The sequence below is a fragment of the Convolutriloba macropyga genome, chromosome 15, assembly GCF_964194025.1.
Source record: "Convolutriloba macropyga chromosome 15, txConMacr16.3, whole genome shotgun sequence".
In the NCBI taxonomy this organism is placed as follows: domain Eukaryota; kingdom Metazoa; phylum Xenacoelomorpha; order Acoela; family Convolutidae; genus Convolutriloba; species Convolutriloba macropyga.
In genome coordinates this window covers 16276725-16299555 of record NC_134482.1, presented here as the reverse complement: position 1 = coordinate 16299555, position 22831 = coordinate 16276725, and the positions used below count along the sequence as shown (strand labels likewise).

At 36.2% G+C, this 22831-nt stretch overlaps 1 protein-coding gene across 1 annotated transcript in view; it reads right to left on the bottom strand.

Annotated features, from left to right (window-relative positions):
• The window catches only part of LOC142354460 (alsin-like), a 168711-nt gene that overhangs the window by 138963 nt on the left and 6917 nt on the right, over nucleotides 1–22831 (bottom strand). Inside the window, exons 3-7 of the mRNA XM_075406762.1 lie at nucleotides 21875–22130; nucleotides 21041–21662; nucleotides 20249–20422; nucleotides 2423–2519; nucleotides 1851–2131 (exon numbers count right to left, since the gene is read on the bottom strand). Of these exons, the coding sequence (XP_075262877.1) occupies nucleotides 1851–2131; nucleotides 2423–2519; nucleotides 20249–20422; nucleotides 21041–21662; nucleotides 21875–22130 (1430 nt within the window). The remainder of the gene's footprint in view (nucleotides 1–1850; nucleotides 2132–2422; nucleotides 2520–20248; nucleotides 20423–21040; nucleotides 21663–21874; nucleotides 22131–22831) is intronic.

The window sequence follows — 22831 nt, the reverse complement described above, 5'->3', positions numbered from 1 at the left end:
CAGTAAATCATTTCGCTTTCCTCATATCAAAACAATTTCAATATGAAACAATCAAAACTTGTCAAATTTTTTGTTAGTAAACAAAAACCAAAACCGAATTTAGGAATTCCCGTTCGACAAATGTGGCTCAATAACTGGACTATAGTTATGCAAAGTCTGAATCTGCTATGTTTAGCGTCTGTTAAATATGTGGACTTACAGATTCAAAACCAACAGTAATGATAACAACAATAGTAACCAAAGCTTTAATCGCCATGGGCTTCATCCAAATGATGAAACTGTATTCAGCTACGGTGAAGCCATTAAGAACAATTGCCTCCGTATGATGTACAAAGTTTCCCTTAATTAAGGACTTTGTTTCTCTCAAAAGAGAAGTTTAGGAATATCAAAGGTAATTCTCATTTACATATGACAAACTTAGCTATTCTGTACAATCACAGAGTTGATTTAAGGAAACAAGACAGTACCAAGTTTTTAACGCTCAAAAATATTGCGCTTTAACACGAGCTGTATCGAATTTTGCCTGATATGATATTCTAACCATTGTTTATTTGCATTGAGTACCTTTGTTCATTTTAAAAGCTCGGTTTAAACAAGTATGATTTTTGAAACAATTAAATAACTTCGAGCATTTAAGAAAATAACCCCATTAAAGAAAATGATTCTGAATACTAATTGGCTCAACTCAACAGAACGTCAAAAAGAGGCTCTTAGCCAGAGCAATTTTTTTTATTCACCCTTTTTAAATCAAATACATTCAATTTTATAGAATGTGTCGGGATTTCGACAATTCGTGGCGTTGTATGAGGCCCTCTATCCTCTATAAGTGTTCATAGAAAATACAATTGAAAGTCAAGGCACGAAAAAGCAGAATTTTAATAATTAAATGAACGCTGCTTGAATTATGATTTTTAAAAACGCACATGTATTTTTCAAAGAAGCAAAAAAGTTTTCTTGAAAAAACATTCACACATTTTTCTGATAGTATTAAAATCAGTGACCAAAGCGGGAAGTTTACTAGGCGAGTGGAAGGCTAATGAGGTTACCCGTGTGCTGTCAGACGGAGAAACCTTAAAAAAATTTCGCGTAAAACAAAAATTTTCTGATTTTTGATCAAAATTTATATCATCTACTTTTGTCGAATATGATAAATAGAGTTTAGTCTGTACTATATCAGCATCAATGCGTTTCAACTCAACAAACTTCTTAACTTCTTACGTTTCAACTCAACGATCTCTCAAATAGCAATGATGCAAAATTAGACAATTTTCATCTAAACGCTTTCTTATCATAGAGAATGTTTTGCCAGTTCAAATTTAATTTCACTATTTTCCAAATGGCTTTTCGAGGCGTTGTTTTTATTGAATCAAAAGAAATTGGAAGTTGCAGGTAACTAAGTCTTTAATGATAGTTCTTTACGTCTACTATAATTTGCTTCAAGCAAATATGACAAATAGGAGCCTTCAAATCCTATTTTTACCTATGAAAACGAACAGCCACAATTTGAAGATTATTATATTAATAACAATGCTGATTAATTTATTTAATATTTTAGAGCATGTAGATATCTAACCTTAGGGTTATTTATAGTGTGAGTAATTTACATGTTTCAATATATATATATATATATATATATATATATATATATATATATGCTTTCTGTGCTCTATTCACTAGAGAATCGAGCAGTTTGCGGTTGAGAGGGATCGGAATATTATGTTCTTTTAAGTGCTTCTAATCGGAATATTAAATTGTTTATAACATTTGCTTTGTTTTGAGGTGGAAGTTCATAGGTCACAGTTAAGCTGATTATAAACCCACCAGGCAACAGACAAGCAAAACCCCCTTACTTTCCAAGCAGCCCAAGATACATAATCTGGGGGTCCCAAGGACACCACTCGAATTGACTCGAGTCCCCTCCCGCTCCCCCAGGTGGAGCAGACGTGCTTGTTTTCTTCTTGGGCACAGAGCCCACGCTGTCGCAAATGAGAGCGGTGCACTTGTTGCCCGCTGCAATGTCCCAGCCGACTAGGGTTTTACCATCTTCGTCTTTTAGGACTTCGGGGTTTGGAACAAATTTGGCGGGTGTGTGACCCAGTTGGCCGAACTCGTTGGAGCCGAAACCAAGAATCTGAAACAATAAACCACTGGAAAATTGTTTATTTCTATTGGGCTGAAATCAAGGGAGGACACACAGTTCCTGATTGCTTAAATGGGCAGAAAATTCAAACCAATTTTTGCAAAAATAAAATGTCTGTCATCGATAGGTTTAGCATTGATATATCACTGCGTTAAACAAGTCAATCGAGAGAAACATGGTTGAAAGCGAAGATCTTTTTAACCCTCGTAACGCTACTAATTCGAGTATGTTTTGTAATTCTGCAACACAAGTATGCATTATAAGAAATAATGACGTCATTACCTGGAAATGTCGAGTTATGAGGACAGTGTGTTTCCCACCCAGACAAATTTTGGCAACATTTCTGGCATTTAGGGTTTTCAGAAGAGTTGGCACGCTCCTGTAACAAAAAGAATAATTATGATCTGTTTATGCATCGTATCATTTCGATATATAATCAGAGCATCAAGACTTTAACACAACAACGCTCGGAAAATGAAGTTGAATAATTTTACTGGGCAGAAAGTTATATATTTTGGAAAGTTTTAAATTTTGGAAAAGTTTTAAATCGAAAACAACTGATAAAAATTGTATGTATATAAATATTTGCAATACTTAAGGCAAAGTGTGACAACCCGACTCACAATTTACTTCTCAGAAAACGCAAAAATGAGTGTGACACAATTTTGAAATTTCATTTGATAAAATTAATAAGACTGAGCCCTAAAATTAACAGAATTATCATATTTCAATATCTCTTCTGATTATGACAGAAAATTAAAAACAATTTCTAATGTGGAGAGAAGTTCTAATTCGAAACGGAGGCTAAAGGTCAAACCCAGGTGGATTTAGTTGAGGTATACTTTTGCAATTATTCTAGACAGGTTTCAAATCAGATGGCAATTTCCATCCTAAATGTGACCTCTGATTTTTATTCATGCGGAAAGTGCTATTTTACTAGAAGGCATATGTTTTACAATGACGTATAGCTCAAACCCTTTTTCATAATAGTTCATCATAGTTGTAATGAATTTGACAGCGCTTTTTAAAAACAAAAACAAAACAGTGTTTTCGAGTTTTAATTGTTGCATTTCTTTCTGTTTTTGTTTACTTTGTCAAATTATGCTGTTATTAAAGTGTATTATCAGTTATATAATGACTAGCATTCTGATTTGCCCGAAAGGTGACAGTAAAAATGATTGACCATGCATACTTTTAAATCAAAATAAGAATTTGAAATTTTTCCTGCATTTCCTATCAAATTTCCTGGTTTGTTTTTTTCAATCAATGCTATAGTTAGGAAATGAAATGAGTTTTCTTATAACGCGTTGACTCAGCTGCTTCAAAGTAGTCAGAGCGCAGCTATTGATAAAAATAACTTAAGAAGGCATATTGTCAAACACTTTTTGTATTAGGTAGTTTTGTCCACATCTTTTGCGGTATTTTTGCGTTGTCGCTTGACGCATAAAAAGCTTAACTCTTAAACTCTAATGCTGTGTGGTTTTGTATAATAACGTCTCAGATAATTTTTTATTGAGCATATTTGTTTTGACACCCACTGTACATTAATTGTAGTCAACTTATGACATTTTCCGTTAATTCTAGCGGTTTTTTTTCTGTATTTTGAACCATAACTCTATCAAAAGGTTATATGCGTTATCTTATGATGAATATTTTTAGCTACTTGGAAGTACAAGAACACAGAGAGAGAATTTAATAACTTTGTCAACTCTAACTCCCAAGCATAAACCAAATAACAAGCAGGGAAACGCTCTCAAACGACATAAGCGACAAACAAGGAGGGGACTCCATTTCACCCAGCGTGGGTAATAGAGTGACGCACCTTTAATTAGAAGCAAACTAGGATGAGTTTAAATTCTGAAAGAGCAACTTCGATCACTTAAAATCCAAGTCAAGCGTGAGAAAGTCACTGTGAAAGTAAACATTTTCAATAACAAGCGCAAGAATGTTCTAGAACAAAAACGCTCAAACATTAATTTTGCATAGAAAGAGGAACACGACTACAATAAGTACTTAAACTTTCGTTCTAGGGGAATTATACAGTTTTGGAATTTCGTTATATTGGTGGTAGTTTTGCTGACAATTTTGGTGTTTTTCTTTGCTTTTTCATGCTATAAAAGATCTCCGATAAATTTTGGTCCAAGCGATAATGTCATTGGCTCTTATTGGCATTTGCCCCTTTTGACATTAGCGCATGTTATGGGGTTTATTTTACCATCTTATCCCTACTATCATTTCGCATGACTCTGTATAATTACAGGTCTTAGCGGTTTTATAAGGCGGAACAAAGGAACCACTTCACTGATTTCAGTTGATAGCGAAAGTTTTTCAAGTCATTGAAAACAAAATGTCGAAAAAAATAGAAAATTTTTCATTTTTGCGGTTGTTCGCAAATATTTAATTTAATTTTTGTTTGTATTTGTCGTTCTTCTGTAGATTTAAGACATATTCTGAATAATGACAGATCTTAATGGCTTTCTTTGGAGAAAAAACAAATCTGTTTAATAATTTCAGTTGAAAGCTTATGTTTTAATGATTTTGAAATTAAATGCTTTCGAAAAATGCAATTATGTGAAGTAAATGTATGAAAAAAAATAAAGTGAAGTACAAAATAATTTGTTTAGATGAGGTTTTATGTAACTTTTTTTTCAAATAGACATTGAGTTTTGGGCAATGTAAATGTAAAGGTTACGCACTGATTTTTACTAGTGTTCCTCGTGGTGTTATTGAGGTTTATATTAGATGTAATTGACTTGAATAATTGGCATTTTACAAGGACTTATTTTGGTGTTTCACAGTGCGATTTTTAGCGGATATAATTTGAATAAAATTAGCTAGTAATAGCCTTTTATTGAGCGGTTCAGATGCGTGATATATCCACTAGTTTGCCTTGCATTTCAGTGTTAAGTTAGTCGCTATTTCTTCTGTAACTTAGTTTATCAAACTTGGAGGTTTTTTAAGAGAATTTCCAGTTCAATCTTTAATTATTTTAGCAAGAATTGTTTAATAATTTTAACAAGAAGTTTCTGAAGTTTTATCAAGTTTTTATGAGATGATAGGCAACTGATTGTCAGGCTGGTTCTCCGGTGTTCTGGTGATCGTAAGTTCCGCAGGACTGTGCCTTGAGTTGTATTGGTCCTTCGCAAATATTTACTGATTTTCAAGTTGGGCAATTTCCGGCTTTTGTACGTCTCTTGATGTTTGTTAAGTACATATACAAGTTCCGTATTAGCACCTACTTTATCAGAATAATTACTTCACCAAGTACATAATCTCTCATGAAGTTATTTACTGATTATGTGAATTTATCATCAAGAAACTCAAAAAAGTAAATATTGAGGCTTTTAGGCACTTGAAATGTTTGCTAGTAAAACTGTCAATCTGTGGTTGTTTTTCATAAACATAAACAAATTAGGGGTTACAGGCCTAGATGGAAATACTGGCTATATATGGCCTTGAAACTAACTGAATATGAACTAATTTATAGCACTTATTTATGGATATTTAAGGGAAAATCATCACGTAACTATAAGGAACGAAATAGGGGCGTGACACTACCCGACTTTATGAAAATTTTCCATGAAAATTTTAGTGAAAGAACTGGGGTTTTACAATTTTTCTATAAAACATATAATCTGCACGAATATGAGGTTATAAACATAATTTTGTTGGAGCCACCCAATTTATGTTTTCTTAGAAAAGAGTTTTGAACGAAAGCATTTAAGTTAAAGACAATTAAAGAAGTTAAGAGAAATAAAGTTTAAGTTAAGATAAAGTTAAGATGAAGAAAATTAAGACAAGATAAAGGGCGTTAAAAAAACATTAAAGAAGGTAAAGTGCGCTAATTCAGAAGAAAGAATGAAGACATAAGTTTAAGTTAATTTGAGGAGAGGACATTGAGTTAGCACTTGAAAATAATCATGTTTATTTCTTTGGCTCTAATAATGGCTCTAAACGTTTAGGAGATTAAGAAGGATACTGGTTGAATGAATAGTTTAAAGCACTGGTTATCATCAGGAATGTAGCACTAGTTTGAGTGTATAAAGCAATGATTACTAGACTTTAATGGGTGAAGGGATACTTTATCGGTTAAAAGAATAATACTTGTCAAACTTATATAAGACTTTCAAGAACTCAAAGAATACTCTCCTCTCGGGGTTGAGCTCGATTGTCCAGTTCGTCTTCTGTGGTAGTTTGTTCGTCTTCTGTATCAAATTTGTCTGTCTCAAGTTGAAGATGCACTTTTTAGTTGGACAGTTGAAGAGTTGAAGGAAAACTTGAAGATTGCTCTCCCTATGAACAAAACTGATGTCACTTGCGGAGAAGTCTCAAGTTTGTCTCTTCTGGTCGTCATTTATATTGTCCGAATGGTTGTCATTGGAATGCTGTCGTTGATGAGAGGAGAACTGTGATGCATGCTACTCGTGCAATAATCTTCCACCTTTTGGCTTTTCGTGAAGCCTTTATGGACTTATGCATTGTATCTATGCAGGGTAGTTACTTCACTCTGTTTTTGTTGGATGATGTGTTTTAGGTCAGGCTACTCACTCTGAGCAAGATCAAGAGCTTTTTTCCTTCATTATCCTTCACTTGGACTCGTGAGGTCCTGTTCGGGGAGAAAGGAAAAATATCTAAGAAAACAATTTTCATCACTTTCTGCACGAGCTCTTCAGTTTCCCTTTTCATTGTGTTTCACTAGCTTTGGCAATTTGTCTGCCTTTCGAGCATAAAATGAACGGAAAACTGTGGTGCTGTATGTGCAGTTCATTGACAGCAATATGTTCATTCTCTGAAAGTTTGGCTGAAAGTTTGACTAAAAGTCAACTTTTCTCTCAGTGGTCAGATACTCAAATGGAACTCGATATTGTAAAACTTTTGCAATATTTTTGGTTTTGTGACCAACTATTGCTGTTATGACATGTTATGGGGGTTCCTTTTGTTCGTTCGCTTACTGGATTCAGGCTTCTAGGTCTAGTTTTCTCAATGTGGCACTTGTTTATGTGATATTTATTTGTTTCAGGTGTACTTTACTTTTGAATCATGTGTGTTGATGTGTGTGTTTATTGATATTACTACAAAATATGGTGTTTAAACATGTTGAAGTGTGATTATTTGGTTGACTGTTGGGTGTGTGATGATGGGTATAGTGGTTGGGGTGGTCGAATTATGCAGTCTTTACATGTTTTTTCGAGTTTTTCAGGGAGTAATTAGGGGAAAATGGGACAGTTAGTGAGTATTTAGCTAATAAGTTGGTGTCAGTGGTAGTAGTGATTGATTGCTATGGCTTTTCAGCGTTGTTTGGTGCGTATGTTATCAGTTAGTGCCTGAATTTGCTGAGTGATAAGGGTGCGCTGATGGAAATTAACTAGTTTCAGTTCAATTGTTTTGATTATCATGTAATGTACTTTCAGTTATGGGCAAGTTTTTCAGAGACATCTTTGGATTGCAACAATTATGTTTGGTTTTTACTGGTGGAACTAGTAACTCTGAAGCATTTGAGCATGTGGTAATGTTTTTGTGGCAGTGTGTAGCTATATAATGGCATATTGGTGAAAGTGAGAATTTGATGACATAACGACTTTTTTGATGTTTGAGCATTAACTTTAATTTACTTGTGAATTATTGATCATAGACTGGTTCTAATGGTTCTAGATACTTAATCTGGTTGCTAGCAGCACTTGTGTGTAATTTGGACTGGTTTGGAAGAGTATTTGGTACTAATTTTCACATGTAATTTTTTCGTAATTTTGATCATTTTTCCGCATCAGGGCTAGTGTGGCAAATATGTGAATTTTCCAATTTTTAATGAACTTTGGGCAAATTTTTTGGCTTGGCCCACTCAGTAGACATTGGTGGGGAATAACTATGCAATAAATTCAGGTTTTTGGACACTTTTTGGTCAACTTCTGTACTGATGTCTGAAAAAACGAAAAATGCGAAAAATTGAGGGCTCCAGCGTCACTCAATTTTTAAATTGCTCCGATTGGGCTCAAAATTGGTAGGTCGCTTCAGTGGCTTAAAAAAGCCTGCAGCGCAAAAATTTGGCGCAAATTAAGCATTTTTCACAAAGTTATGATTGTTTTCGTGATCTGAACCTGGCTATTTTTGAATCATGAAATTTCGGTCTGAATAAGTCGTCACTGTTCATACATTATCGGTATTGAATGGTTAAAGTGGTACTGTCTGTGCTTGGTACTAATGTATATTAGTGAATTATAGGGTTTGAAGCTATTTATCGGGTCAGAACATTGATTTTTGCGTCCAAAATGCTAATTTTCAAGCGTGATTTTTCCACTATTTGAGCTTCTTCAAGACATGTGTCGGTCTGGTGATTCTCTAGTGGCCTAAATCAGGTGCTAGCTGTTAGTGCTGATATCTATGGGTATCAGAGGTAGCATTTCGGTAGGTTGGGAGTTGATTAACTTAGGTTTTATGCCAGATTTTCTGTGAAATGTACTGAATTTTTACTTGTGATACGTCATGTTTTGTGCACAAGTTGACATAGATTGAAGATGATTGATTTTTGGCGGTAATTGTGGGTCATACTAGTGAGTACTATGTTGGTGGCAACTATTGGTGCAGTTTGGTGCATGATTTAACTATAATATGTTGACTTTTTCACTTTAGAATTTCGGACCAAATTTTGTGAAATATGTGCAATTTTCGATTTTCTCACTTTTTTCAACATTTATGAATTTCTATGCGATTGTATGGATTTATTAGGCTGAGACAACTACTAGGGAGACTGAATATTGGATATGGGTTCATAACTCGGCTATTTGATACTATTTTTCTGGTCTAAATCTGGCTCTATTTTGGCAAATTTGAGAAGAGTTTGGTAGGCTTCAGTTTTTTCTTACTATTTCAACTTTTTACTTAACAATTTTCAATATTTTTGATATGGGCGTGTAGAGCTTGAGCATGCGGATGTTTTAAGCTAATAATATCAGGTTTTCGCTCAATATTTCTGATTTTATGAACTTGTTCGTAAATTTTCAAAAAGTCTCCAAAATTGAGGGGCCCAGCGTCACTCAATTTTTAAAATGCTTCGATTGAGCTCAAAATTGGTGAATCGCTTTATCGGCTCAAAAAACCCTGCAGCGCAAAAATTTGGGCAGTTTCAACTATTTTTTTTACGAGTTATAACGTTTTTGCTGCAGTGAACCTGGGTTTTTTGAGAAGGCTCAGATAGGGGATAGGTTATTGGCTATGAGGCTATGAAAAACTTGTTCAGAATGATTGATATTGCTATGGTTGGACTGCTCATGAGTAGGGCTAACTGAATTAACAATAAAATTGGGCATATTCGGGTATTAAGATGCACTTTTGATCACTTTTTCTTGAAATTACACTCGATTTTTTGTGATTTTCGTTACTTTGGCGGTCATTTCTCAGCTTGTATTGGCACTAGGGGGCTGGGAGTGCATATTCTGAGAGATATAGATGTGGGAATTCTGATGGTTAATTTTTGTCAGAAGTTAATATTTTTGACTCTAGTAGGAAATAACTGAATTTTTCCTGACAAAATTGTGGCGTTTTGAGAGCTTATTTGGGTTTAAGTCTTCAGGGTTGATACTGGGACGAGCTGGGACTGGTTTTTATGGTACTGCGAGGCTACTGGGGGGTTGCACTAGGGTTGTAGGGGGTATAGGTGGCTTCAATCGGGTCATGTGGGAAATAAAATGACAAAATTTTTGAAGCAGTGAATTGAAGCAGAAGCGCAATTTTCGCTTTTTCATCATTTTCCAACATATACTTGGAAAAATTGGGTTTTAACGGTTGTTTGAGGTTTTACCATGTGGGTGGCAGCTGGGAGTAGCTGCTGGAGGCATTTGGGACAGTTTTTGGCATATTGATGGGGCATAATTTACACTACATTTTAATCAATTTTAGCACACTTTGGTAGGGTTCGGTATTTTTGTCATAACTGAACTTTTATTGATTTTTGACGGGATTTTTGGGTACTGGGATGTCAAGCGTGAGCAGTAGGATGATCTAGGGTTATAAAATGGGTCAATTGGAGGTTTTTTGTGGGAGTTATGATTGAATTCGAGCGGATTCGAAAAGTGTCAAAAATTGAGGGCTCCAGCGTCACCCAATTTTTAAAGTTCTCCAAATCGCTTCAAAATATGCATGTCGGTTCTGCGGCTGAAAAATGCTGCAGCGCAAACATTTGGGATGATCCGGGCATTTTTCACAATTTTATGACTATTTTTCTGAAGTGAACATAGGATTTTCGGAAGGGTCAATTTTAGGCTAAGTTTTGGTACTTAGTAAGGGTCGAATGGGGTCAATAATAGCTGTAATCGCTTCTACTGGATAAGGGCTTTTCAGAACAATAGGTTAATCCAGGTTCAGACAAGTAGTTCTGGAGATATAACAAAATAAATAGGATTTGAGGTCAAAATTTTTCGAATTTTTGGCGATTTTTGGACTTTAGGGCTAAGTTGCTCAGGCTTGTTGGACTTTTTAGACAAATGAAGGGTGCTGCTAGACTGTACTGGGTCTGTACATGCTAATGGATATAGATGGTTATGGGTAGAGGGTCGAAGACTTGGCATATAAGCTCAAAAATGATGTTAAAATCTAATTTATCATAGCCACTGGCGAGTTTTGGAAGACTTAAGTGTGTTATTCCTGCATCTATTACTATTTCTCTCAGTTCATAGAGACTTGCTAATACTGATTCGTATGTGGGTTTGTGGTAGTATCTGAATTTGGTAACTAAGCTGAAGATATAACGTTCAGAAATGGGGTCGAAGTAAATTAAAACTGAGCCAATATCAGGTGGATATCTAAGTCTAATTGCACTTGGAGCTGCCGGGTACCAGCTTTTGACTTGTCGGGCTAATCCCTTTGCCATTGCAAGGTCTGCTGATATACAGTGTGCAAAAGAGTGTGGTGAATATAAGATATCTGTTGGAGAACTTAGATATGTTGCATTTATTTCTTGACTAAAATGGTTTAAATTTTGATTAGATGAGCCTGGTGAAGATTTTTTTGATTGAGATCTAGTTACTGGTTTGTTTGCTGAACTGCTGGGCTTTTTCCCGGAATATTTTGCTATACTTGCTCTAACTTGATCTAGTTTTGTCTCTCTACTTGGTGTATTTGACTGTTGTGCTGCTTGTGCTGATGCTTTTATTGCTTCACGTTTTTCTTCTTGTTCCAGTCTGGCACGTGCATTTTTTGGTCTAGGACTGCCTGATCTTCTAACTTGGTTGGTTAGGTAAGGGTTTGTTCTATCTTCATCGTGTAACCATATTTGTCTAGTTATTTTAAATCCTTGGACATTTTTCTTCTGTTGGTATTTTGGTGATTTGAAAGCACTTTTTTCTGGTTGTCGTTCAGGGTGATAAGGTCGGGCTCTTAATTTTCTATCAGTTAACGCAAATTGTTCTTCACGTGTTTCTGGAGGCGAGTCACTATCGAATGGTTCTATTGACGGGCGAGGCCGTTGAGCTGGTAGGGACATTTCATCATCTGATGAAGATGATACAAGAGGAACACGAACTTCTGGTTCTTGAGGTCTAATTTCGTCAGCAATTAACGGGTTAACTGGTATTCGGAATATTTGTTCTGCATCCAGGTTTAGGTCAGCTAAATTTTCGTCTGAACTGCTATTTTCATTAAATAAGTTTGGAATTGCTTCATCTGAGCTTGAGGAATCAATTACTGGAAGATTAACTGGGGCAGTTCGTGGTCTAACTGCTGGTGCTACTACCCTTGGTTGGGCCGGTGGTGCTGCTGCTGGAGGTGCTGCTAATGGTCCACCTAGAGGAACATTTATGGTCACTCTGACTGGATCTTGTTTCACTTTCTTGGATTGTTGTATCTCTGTTTCTTGCTCATTGATTAATTCTGGGATATGTTTATCAAATAGGTCAGGTTCCATGTGTTGTCTTCTCGACGGATCAGGTTGAAAGTTTACAGGATTGATGATTTCGAGATCTTCAGGAATTTCACTTGGTTTAATTGGCTTCAATCTGATGCGATGAACACATTGGGTGTAGTTCGTATTTACTTTTCGAATGATGTAATTAGAATCAGTAAGGACTTTTTCTACTTTATATAGCGGTAGCCATTTCTGAACTTGGGAAGCTATTACTGTTGATTGTTCTAGTAGCTTAGGGTTTAAAAGTAAACAGAATGATTTCTCCGGAATCGGTTTTGCTGATGCTTTTTGATCATAATACTTTTTGTACTTCAAGTATGCAGTTGTTAGTTTTTCTTTGTTTTCTCCAAACTTTTGCATCATGGCATCTTGCAGTTCAATTACAAAATCGGAATTAACTGCTACTGCATCCATTACTTTTCTGGAGAACCGTATGTCAAGGGGTTTTATGGGTTCTCTGCCATGGAATAAAGTTGAAGGACAACAATTTGTCGCTGAATGATATGAAGTATTATGAATAAAGGTTGCAAGAGGAACATATTTATGCCAGTCTTTCCATTGTTCTTCTGTATTAAGTTTCAGAATTCGTTTCAGTGGTCCGTGAGATCGTTCTACTGCTCCAATAGTCTGAGGGTGCTTTAGTGAGGCATGTTTTAACTTCACTTCTAGTAAACTTGCTAATTCTGACATTAATTCAGAAGTAAAGTTGGTTCCTAAGTCACTAAGTATTGTTTGAGGAATGTAGCTGTGCTGGAAGAACACCTTTACTAGTTCTCGGGCTACTGTGTCAGCGTATCCATTTGTTAATGGAACTGCGAATAGGTACTTTGTGAAAACATCTATTCCACTCAGAACATACTTATATTGTGATGACTTTAGGGGGCCTACTAAATCGATTTGTAGCATATCTCTTGGATATGATTGTAGTGAACTGACTGGTTGTAACTTTGGTGTAATATGGCTTTTTGGTACTCTGTTAAGTTGAAGACAAGTGAGGCAGTTTTTGATGAAACTTATGAAATGTTCGGTCAAGCCTGGGTAATAGAATCGCTTTCTGAATTCTTGAATTGTTGCTTTAATGCCTAAGTGACCTGCTGTTTGTGAATTATGGAGTCTATATATAGTCTCTTTCCACAAATGCTTAGGTACGCAGAATTGTTTATGAAGTACTTTTCCAGTATCATCATAAAAATTCCGGTATAAGACATTCCCTTCAAGAATTAATCTGTTTAAGTGTTTGTGATACTTTTTCAAATTTGTTGTAGCATACTTTAGGTCTGGTTGTTGATTGTTTTGTTGAAGCCAGTTTATTACTGTTCTAAGGTCTGTATCTTTTTGCTGCTCTTCTGCTAAATTAAGGCTAATTAAGTTGTCTGTAAGATCTGGGAACTCATCTAATGGATTTGGGTACTCAATTGAATTTATTTCTGTTTTTCTTTTTAGTTTAAAGAGCCCTTGAATTTCTGTTACTGGTAGGTTACTTTGACGTTTTTTGTATTCTTCATAAAGCCCAATCTTTTTGAGAGCGTTCAGTGCTTCTCCATTTAATTCGGCATCGTTAATTTCGGTGTCTAGTAGTACGTTTAGTTCAACATCTGGGTTTTGTGCTTCTGTGTCAATTTCGATTTCTCTAACAGGAATTCTATCTGTTAACTTTAAAGACATTGTTGCTGTTTTGTCATTCTCCATTTGGGAGAGAAAATCTGCGGCGTAGTTAGCGCGTCCAGGAATGTGAGCAATTACTATATTAAATGCGAGTATTCTGTCTAAACAATTCCAAAGAGATGGCGGTATTACTTTTGACTGGAAGAATTGTGTGAGGCTTTTGTTGTCAGTGAGTATAATTACTTGTTTACTTGATCCCCAAATGTAGTGCGAAAGTAGTCCAGCGCGTAGTACAAAGCTAGGAACTCTTTGTAATAGATTGAAAACTTTAATTGCGTTGCATTAAACAAATGCGATCCAAACGATACGGGAGCGTATGTTTTCTTTTCTTTCTTTCCTGTTTCATTTACGTAGTCTTCCACCATTAGTACAAAACCTGCACCGTGGTAACTAGCGTCACAAAGAATTACATACTGTAGGCCTGGTTTTGGCAATCGCAATGTTACATTTGTTGCTTCCATTAAATCCTTCTTTATTACTTCTAATGCTTTTACATGTTCTTCTGTGGTTTCTATTACTGCATCCTTCTTCAGGAGCTTGTAAAAGGACATTAGTTTCTCACCTAGATTAGGTATGTAATTACAGAAGAATTGCGTGAAGCCAATTAGTCGTTTTACTTGCTTTGTTGTTTTCGGCATTTTAAATTTATCAAGAAATTTCGTTATTTTTGATTTTTCTGGTGATATTCCTTCTGCACTGATGTTATTTTCAAGAAATTTCATTGTATCGGTTGCTATTTCACACTTTTCGGGCGACAGTTTCAGTCCGGATTGACGTATACATGTAAAGATTTCTCGTAAAGAGGGTACCAATTGTTCAAAGTTTGTTACTGCATTTCCAATATCATCCATAAACTGGGTACAATTTCCTGAAGCTAAGCATGGGTCCAAGTAATGTCTAATAAAGGAACTGAATCCTGTTACTGACTTATTCAATCCTTGTGCAAGACATTTATAAGCATAAGTTCTCGAAGCAAAGTTAAATGCTAGCAGTTGCACTGATACATCGTCTGCCATTTGCACACAGTGGTATGCTTGAGAACAGTCAAGTTTCGTAAACAATTTTTTTCCCGCAAAGTAGTTTATTGCGTCACTCATGTTTGAAATCGGGAAGTTGGTATTCACGTAGTCATTTTTCAACAAGTGGTTTACTTTTCTCAAGTCAATTAATAGTCTAAGTCTTCCTGAATTTTTCCGTTGAGCGAAAAGTGGACTACTATATCTTGATTGAGACAAAGTTGTTATCAGTCCGTAATAATGCATTAGTGCGAGCTCTACCTGTAGCTCATTTCTCAAATGGACGGGCGTTGGAGGGCCTTGTTCGTAAATTGGTATGCTTCTTTCTGGAGTTAACTTTATTTTTAAATCTGTATTATATCCAACGTCAAATCTGTGTTTCGCAAAAATATCACTGAATTCAACTAGTAGTTCACCTACTATTGCTTTTTTCTCATCATTGAAGGCTGATTTTTCCCACGGAAACTTGCTCAAAAATGTTATTTTATCCTGATGGTTACCCTTAGGATCTAATTTCTCCATTTCTTGCAGTTTTAGCAGTTGCTCATAGATATCTCTCTGCAAAGGCGACCAATTTGTCGGATCTGGGCACGTTTCAGGCGTTGGGAACCATAGTTTTTCGTATTCCGGGGCCGGTTTCGCTGGATGAGATTTTCTTTTCGGGGTGTCTGTAACTTGAATTAATTGATTTATTTCTGTTAAGTAATTTTCGCTCATTTTTGCAACATTTATTAATTGAGGATCTACTTCTAACAACTTTTCAGCTTGGTCTGATGTTAAGAATGAAAATTTGGCAATTTCATCGCCTTTATTTATGGTAATTGGGTGATCGGTAATGTTCAGGACATAGATGTACAGAATGTTATTTTCAGCAACTTTACTTAAAGAGGATGTTAATATTACTTCACTGTCTTTTTCAAATATTTCGTTTGGAATTATTACCCCACAGAGGTCAGTGAATGATTCCAGTTTATCATAAAGCTTGCATTCTAATACTGCTTGTTGATTTGGCTGTAAGACTTGCTTTTTCTGTGTATAAACTCCAAATTTTTTACGTTTTACCACTCTTCTAGGTTGCTTTTCTGGCTTTATTTCGTTTATTTGTAGTGTTTGATCAGGGAATTTAATGTAGCTTTGTCCTGGGCAGATGCTTACTTTGTGTTTAACGAAGAATGGGTTGCCTAATATTACAGGAGTTGTGACAATTAAAACAAGGAAATCTTCTGTAAATGTTTGTGTGCCCAATTTAAATGTAACTTTAATTGCTTTGTCAATTTTAACTATGTTGCCGTTTGCCATTTTAACTTTGTCTAGATCTGGGTTTTCTATTTCTGTTATTGAATTGATATTTGTATTATTTAGTTCCTTGTAAAACTCACGACTTATCACATTTGCAAATGCTCCTGTATCAAGTAGTGCGCGTCTTTCTAATTCTCCATTAAATTTAACTTTAACATAGGATAATGTTCTGCCTAAAAGCGGGACAATGCTGAATAGTTGCTGTACATGTGGTATTGGCTTTGGTACTGGTTGAGGTACTTGTGTTGGGAGTTGCACAGAATTATTAACTTTACTTTTATTATTATTACTTTTGCGTTTTCTACGCTTTTTATTACTTTTATTATAAACTGGTTCTATTACTTTATCTAAGCTAGGACTAGACGTGCTTTCGTTATAATAATTAACTGAGTTTTTATAATTTTTATTTGGTTTTTTAAGTTGGGTGGCTTTATTAGTTTTTTGTTGATTAAATGGGTAATTCATACCTCTCATATTTCTACTTTGAGGAATACTTGCATGATTAAACTGGTTTGCTTGTTGAATACTATATCGGTTTTGTGCTGGCGCTGGGCTATCATAAACTATTCCCTGTCGGAGAAGGTTTTGAGGGGTATTTTTTGTTGGAAACCGATAAACAGGAACATAAGCTGGGTGAACAAATGGGGGGCTATTTGAAGGTTCAGTCCAATAATTCCAAGTTTGTGGCTGTTCATTATAATAAAATGGTCTAGGGGCATTAAATTGTGGTCTAAACTGTCGGTAATTATTAGCACGAGGGGCGTACTGTTGCTGGGGCCGATAGTTTGGCTGGAATTGGCGATAATTAGACTGATATTGGGGGTAATTTGGCCGATAATTTTGATATTGAGGACGGAAATTTTGCCTATAACTTTGTCTATAGACTTGTTGAGGGTAATGTGGTGTAAAAATGTTTATTGGGCCTTGTTCTGATGGCTCATTTTTAGGTGCTGATCTCTGCTCAAGTTTCTGCTCAAGTTCTTTCTGATTATTTGAAATAGTAGTTATTGCTTTTAACATTTTATCAGTATTTGTTTCCGTTATTTCATTAAAACCGTCGTCGAAGTACTCTTCTCTGTTGCACATCTCCCTAATTGCAATTTGTTGGCTAGCTAAGGTGCATAACTGATCTATTGTATCTGTTTCTGGCCTTTCTAAGATCTTAGGCTTAAGCCAATTTGGCATAGACTTAATAAAGAAGCGCTTTATTTGCTCATTTTTTCGACTTTCTGACATCTGAAGGGCAGAATCTCTTGCTGCTGTCTCTCTTTCGAATCTACGAGCTTCTGGGTCACAATGTCCAGCTGGCGCTACTACTATTTCAGGTGCTGGATATGCTTTATTGGCTTCAGTTCTTAACTTTACTAAGAAATTTTTTACAGTGTCTGTTTTTGGATTGAACTTTTGGTTTTCTAACTTTATAATTCTGATCTCTCTCAAGTCATCCTGCGTGAATCTATTTCTTAGAGCTGTTAAACTGTCTTCGAAAACTAGTCTGGTAGCCTCTGGTAGGGTTAAGAAGTATCGTAAAGCGTCTCCTTTTAAATGTAATTGCAGAAAGTTCGCTTGTTGCGCGTTTGCGATTGCTGCAACTCCGATTGCACCTGTTATTAGTTGTTCAAACTCGTTAAAATTGTCCGTTTCGGATCCAGAAAAAGACGTGATGTTAATCTGCGCGTGTGCCATTTTGCTTTTTACCCGATTAGATTAAATACTTTTCGTTCAATCAGTCTTACTTTCGTTCTAAAGTATTAAATAGTACACTTAACTTAACTTAATGGAGAGATTAAGGGGTTTTAAGAGATGAAAACAGTTAAATGAATAGCACAAGAATATCAGAAAAGAAACTAATGAAACCATTCGTTCAGAAAACAATAAAGATGGGCTGCTTATAAACCTATTCCTAAAGCTCCGGTCGAATCGTCAGACTTATATCGTTGAAGCCGTATGGGCCGCCGAAGTCTCACCTCTAAAGAGTGCCCCTTAGTTTAGGAAAATTCGTGGGAACCACGACCGCACAGGCCTTGTGGAAGCTGCACTCAAATAGGCAACAGCATAATGACCGAAGTCACTGTTTGATTCATTAACCTCCGGAGCTGGGCGGGGAAATAAAATATAATTGTTTTTTATTTTTGTTTAAACTTTCGTTTTGCCCTCTATTAATTAATGTTTAAGTGATGGTTTCAGTAATTTAGCTTATTCTGATGTTATCTGATAATCAGTAATGATGTTGTCAAGGTTAATATCTCTGTCAGATTGAAGTTTGTTACGAATAAGGCCAAATTTGCGAGATTTCTGGTTTAAGCTTTTTGCTGTCCAATAAATTGCTACACGTTTATCATCTTTATCTAGCACATAAATTACGATGGATTTATAAGCTGAAGAGGAAAAGGCGCTTACTATCTGAGCTTGTGTTTTATTGCTGTTATGGGTGTAGTTGATGTTATTGCCTTCGATATGTTCAACAAAATTGGGGGAAGCGCGACAATTATTAATAGCGGGGAGAATTTGTTCTTTATAAATTGACATAAATAAAGCACCAAAATTAATTTTACAAATTCATTTACTCACAATATCCTCGTTTGCAAATACCCTGTGTTGTTTTTGTCCGTTGTGGCGGCTGTGGTTGAGTTTGTTCCAGTTATTGTCCACTCAAGCACTTTTGAATTATTGTTGCATTTTGTCCACAAAGACACAAACACAGTTTTCACCCATTCTTTCCTTTGTTACTGCTTTCTGCATTATCGTCTTGCTCGGAAAGGAAGTGCTAGATGTGATTCTGGATGATTGGAGGCTCTTAAGGTAATGAAGAAGAAGAGAAGAAAGAAAACAACAAAATAAAGGAAGAAAATATCGAAATTGTCAAGAAATTAATCAAAGTTTTGGTTCGTTAAACTGGAAAACAGTTATTAAATCCTGTCACCATGTTACGCACTGATTTTTACTAGTGTTCCTTGTGGTGTTATTGAGGTTTATATTAGATGTAATTGACTTGAATAATTGGCATTTTACAAGGACTTATTTTGGTGTTTCACAGTGCGATTTTTAGCGGATATAATTTGAATAAAATTAGCTAGTAATAGCCTTTTATTGAGCGGTTCAGACGCGTGATATATCCACTAGTTTGCCTTGCATTTCAGTGTTAAGTTAGTCGCTATTTCTTCTGTAACTTAGTTTATCAAACTTGGAGGTTTTTTAAGAGAATTTCCAGTTCAATCTTTAATTATTTTAGCAAGAATTGTTTAATAATTTTAACAAGAAGTTTCTGAAGTTTTATCAAGTTTTTATGAGATGATAGGCAACTGATTGTCAGGCTGGTTCTCCGGTGTTCTGGTGATCGTAAGTTCCGCAGGACTGTGCCTTGAGTTGTATTGGTCCTTCGCAAATATTTACTGATTTTCAAGTTGGGCAATTTCCGGCTTTTGTACGTCTCTTGATGTTTGTTAAGTACATATACAAGTTCCGTATTAGCACCTACTTTATCAGAATAATTACTTCACCAAGTACATAATCTCTCATGAAGTTATTTACTGATTATGTGAATTTATCATCAAGAAACTCAAAAAAGTAAATATTGAGGCTTTTAGGCACTTGAAATGTTTGCTAGTAAAACTGTCAATCTGTGGTTGTTTTTCATAAACATAAACAAATTAGGGGTTACAGGCCTAGATGGAAATACTGGCTATATATGGCCTTGAAACTAACTGAATATGAACTAATTTATAGCACTTATTTATGGATATTTAAGGGAAAATCATCACGTAACTATAAGAAACGAAATAGGGGCGTGACAGTAAGTTTTAAATAATGTTTGCTGTTGTCATTTGATTCTGTTGTTTGTCTTTTCTCGTAGTCTTATTGATGGAGGTCTTATCGGTCCTCTAATGTGGCATTATTTACTTTACTAAGTGATTTAAATTGGAAGCATTTCTTTTATTCATACACCAATTATTTTTGAACAACATTTGAATTTTTGAATGTTTTCTATCTCTTCCTCATTTGGTAGACAAATAAGCCAAAATGTGGATGAGCGGGGTCGGAACATTATGCGCAAACGAATAATACCGAGCCTCCTTGCTGTATATTATGCTTCTATTTACAAAACATGTGGTGTTAATTGGTTGATTAAAAGGTTGACTTAAGCGTTGTGCGATGAACGGGAGTAAATCACCAATTTCTCCAATTATCCGAGTCAAATTGAGTAAAAACTGTGAACAACTATTTATTACTGACCTTGGTTTGTTATCTCCGACTCCCAGCTGGAAGTACTCATTCTCTCCCCAGACAAACACTTCAGTGGATTTTCCAGACACCCGCTGGTAGGAACCCGGGTGTTTGGATCCCCCAGTTGTCCCGGTTGCCACACTGGCACTCTCTTCGTCTTCAGTTAAACTGCTGATACTTGCCCTGAAAGGTTGAATTAAGTTAGAAATTTAGTAAAAGATTCGGGTCTTTCCCATTATAGCCCCCCATTATGCTATAATTACCATGATTGACGGGGGACGGGGCTATAGGTTACATGTCCACTGAATCTTTTTTCGGGCGGGGGGGGGGGGGGGGGCGGGGGTGTATTATAGGAAGGACCTCAAGATTCGGTAACCAATGGGCAGGGGTCAGCATAATTGTGCATTTATGAAACAATTAAATGTCCAAATAGGTGAAGAGAAATAGAATTGGAAAAAGAAATTGATGAAGACCAATAATAAAATACAATTGTGTCAACTATGAAAAACTCAAATACCAGTAAACTAAATTACTTAAAATTAAGTTCCGCAGGTACTCTTAAAATCGGGTCAAATGATCAACACATGAGATTAAATTACACCTGGTAAGTTTCATAAACATGCTTGTAAAAGCAAGTGGTAAGTTGTCCTTGGACTATTGAACGGTAATTTGTAATTGAGTTTTATATCACATTGTGGGGTTTGGAACAAGCTGTATTTTGGCTTTGGGTAAAATGTCACGTAAACATCAGGGCCCTGGTACTGACAAATTGGTTGAAAAGTCCATTTACTAAGGATTAACCTGCGCAGAAACGTGTTCTTTCTCGTCAAGCTGGACACCCTATTTTTCACTTTGCTTCCAGTATTCGAGAAGAATTCCGCCGTGTCCTGAGCTATGGATCCCGTCTTATTCAACGGGTTCGTCAATTTCTTTCTAATTGAAGCTCTTTTCGGATTGGCCGCTACTGCTGAGTTCGGAATGCTAACAGGGTAGTCATTGTCGGCGTTCAAACTTTCAGTTCGGCGTCTACTGCCTGAATTCTCAAACCGCGAGTTGATATCGACCAGAACCATCTTGGCTTGGTCTTGCGATTCGACATTCATGATGCTGTAAGATCTGTGTTTCTTTGTCAAGTCATCCCCGGAAACGCTTCGCCATTGAGCGTTCACGTCAAGTTGCGATTCCTGGGTTCTAAATTTTTGCAGACCTTCTTGGTTCAACCCAAAATGCGTGAGAGGAGATGATGGAATTGGACATCTTTCGTCTCCGTTTTCGAATCCAGATCTCTCTCGCAGATCCTCCTCCGAGCTAGAACTACCAAGTTGCATCTTTTTGTCAGTGAGACCAGTTTCTGAGTTTCTTCTGGAGTTATCGGGGCTGAGTTTGTCCGGAGAACCAAGAGCTAAGATTCCAGTGTTTCCAACTGAAATAAGATTTTGAATTAGGTGCACAATTAGATTAGTTGACCCGAAGTTTTGAATGCTTTCTTTTCTGGACAGTTTTTGACTGAAACATCACAGAAACCGCAACGCACTTTTTTGCAGCCCGCAAAAATTTGTGAAGCATATAAGGGGCGGGGGGAGGTAAAAACGATGTGCGGCGTGCAGGGGGGGGTTAAAATCAGAAATAGCCAACCTGAGAATACACCTTCGTCTCCACAATCCTCCAGAACTGAGGTTGAGTTGAGACTCAACACACTGTGGTTGCAATGCGGGCAAGTTCCACTAACGAGAGAGTAGCCCTGTCCAGTTGTCCCTCCCACTGGGGCACCCGAGTCAGAGGATACACTCACTCGGGAGGGGGAGGGCTGGACCACGACAGACGAGGAAGATCTGGAACTGGAGTCGCCGAGGCCCAAAGAGGATGCGGCGGTGGTTGGGGATTGTTTACTCTGAAAACCAATTCTTGATAAGTTTTTGGATCTATTCTGTTTTGCCATAAAGCCAAACTTTAGCCCCCAAAATATGTTCGATTGCATCTCCGTCGAACACCGATAATGTATTATGTGGCCGCTCATTATTGAAAATAAGCAACAATTAGACAAAAAAAGAAAAAAAATGCAAAATTATGTAATACTTGTTTTTTTCGAAGAAAAATTATTTCCAAAGACATGCAAGCCATTAATTACAAAATGAAAAAGTTGAATAGGCCATTCTTCCAAAGGAAGCCCTTGAGACCTATTATTATCCAGAATATGTCATACGTCTAAAAAAAGAACGTCAAATATGACAAAAATCAAACATTCATTTACTTTTTTTGTGAAAAACCCGTGTGGAAGCCAGTAAATTCATAACGAATTCTTCAAAAGCATTAGATTTTGTGACACCAATCCATTTTGACACCTAGACAAAAATAATGTCATCTTTAACCTTTAATTAACGAGACCAGGTAACAAACAGACAATAAAAACGAACAAAATTGCGAAGTTGAAATGTTTTTTTTTTCATTTTGGAAAACAATTGTTTTCAAAGTCAAGAATCCCATTATATATCTTCTATTTATCAGAACATCGGCTCATCTACTCTTCCAGGAAAAGCCAATCAAACCGGGTCATTGTCCAGGAAATTAAATACGACTAAAAAGACAAAGTAA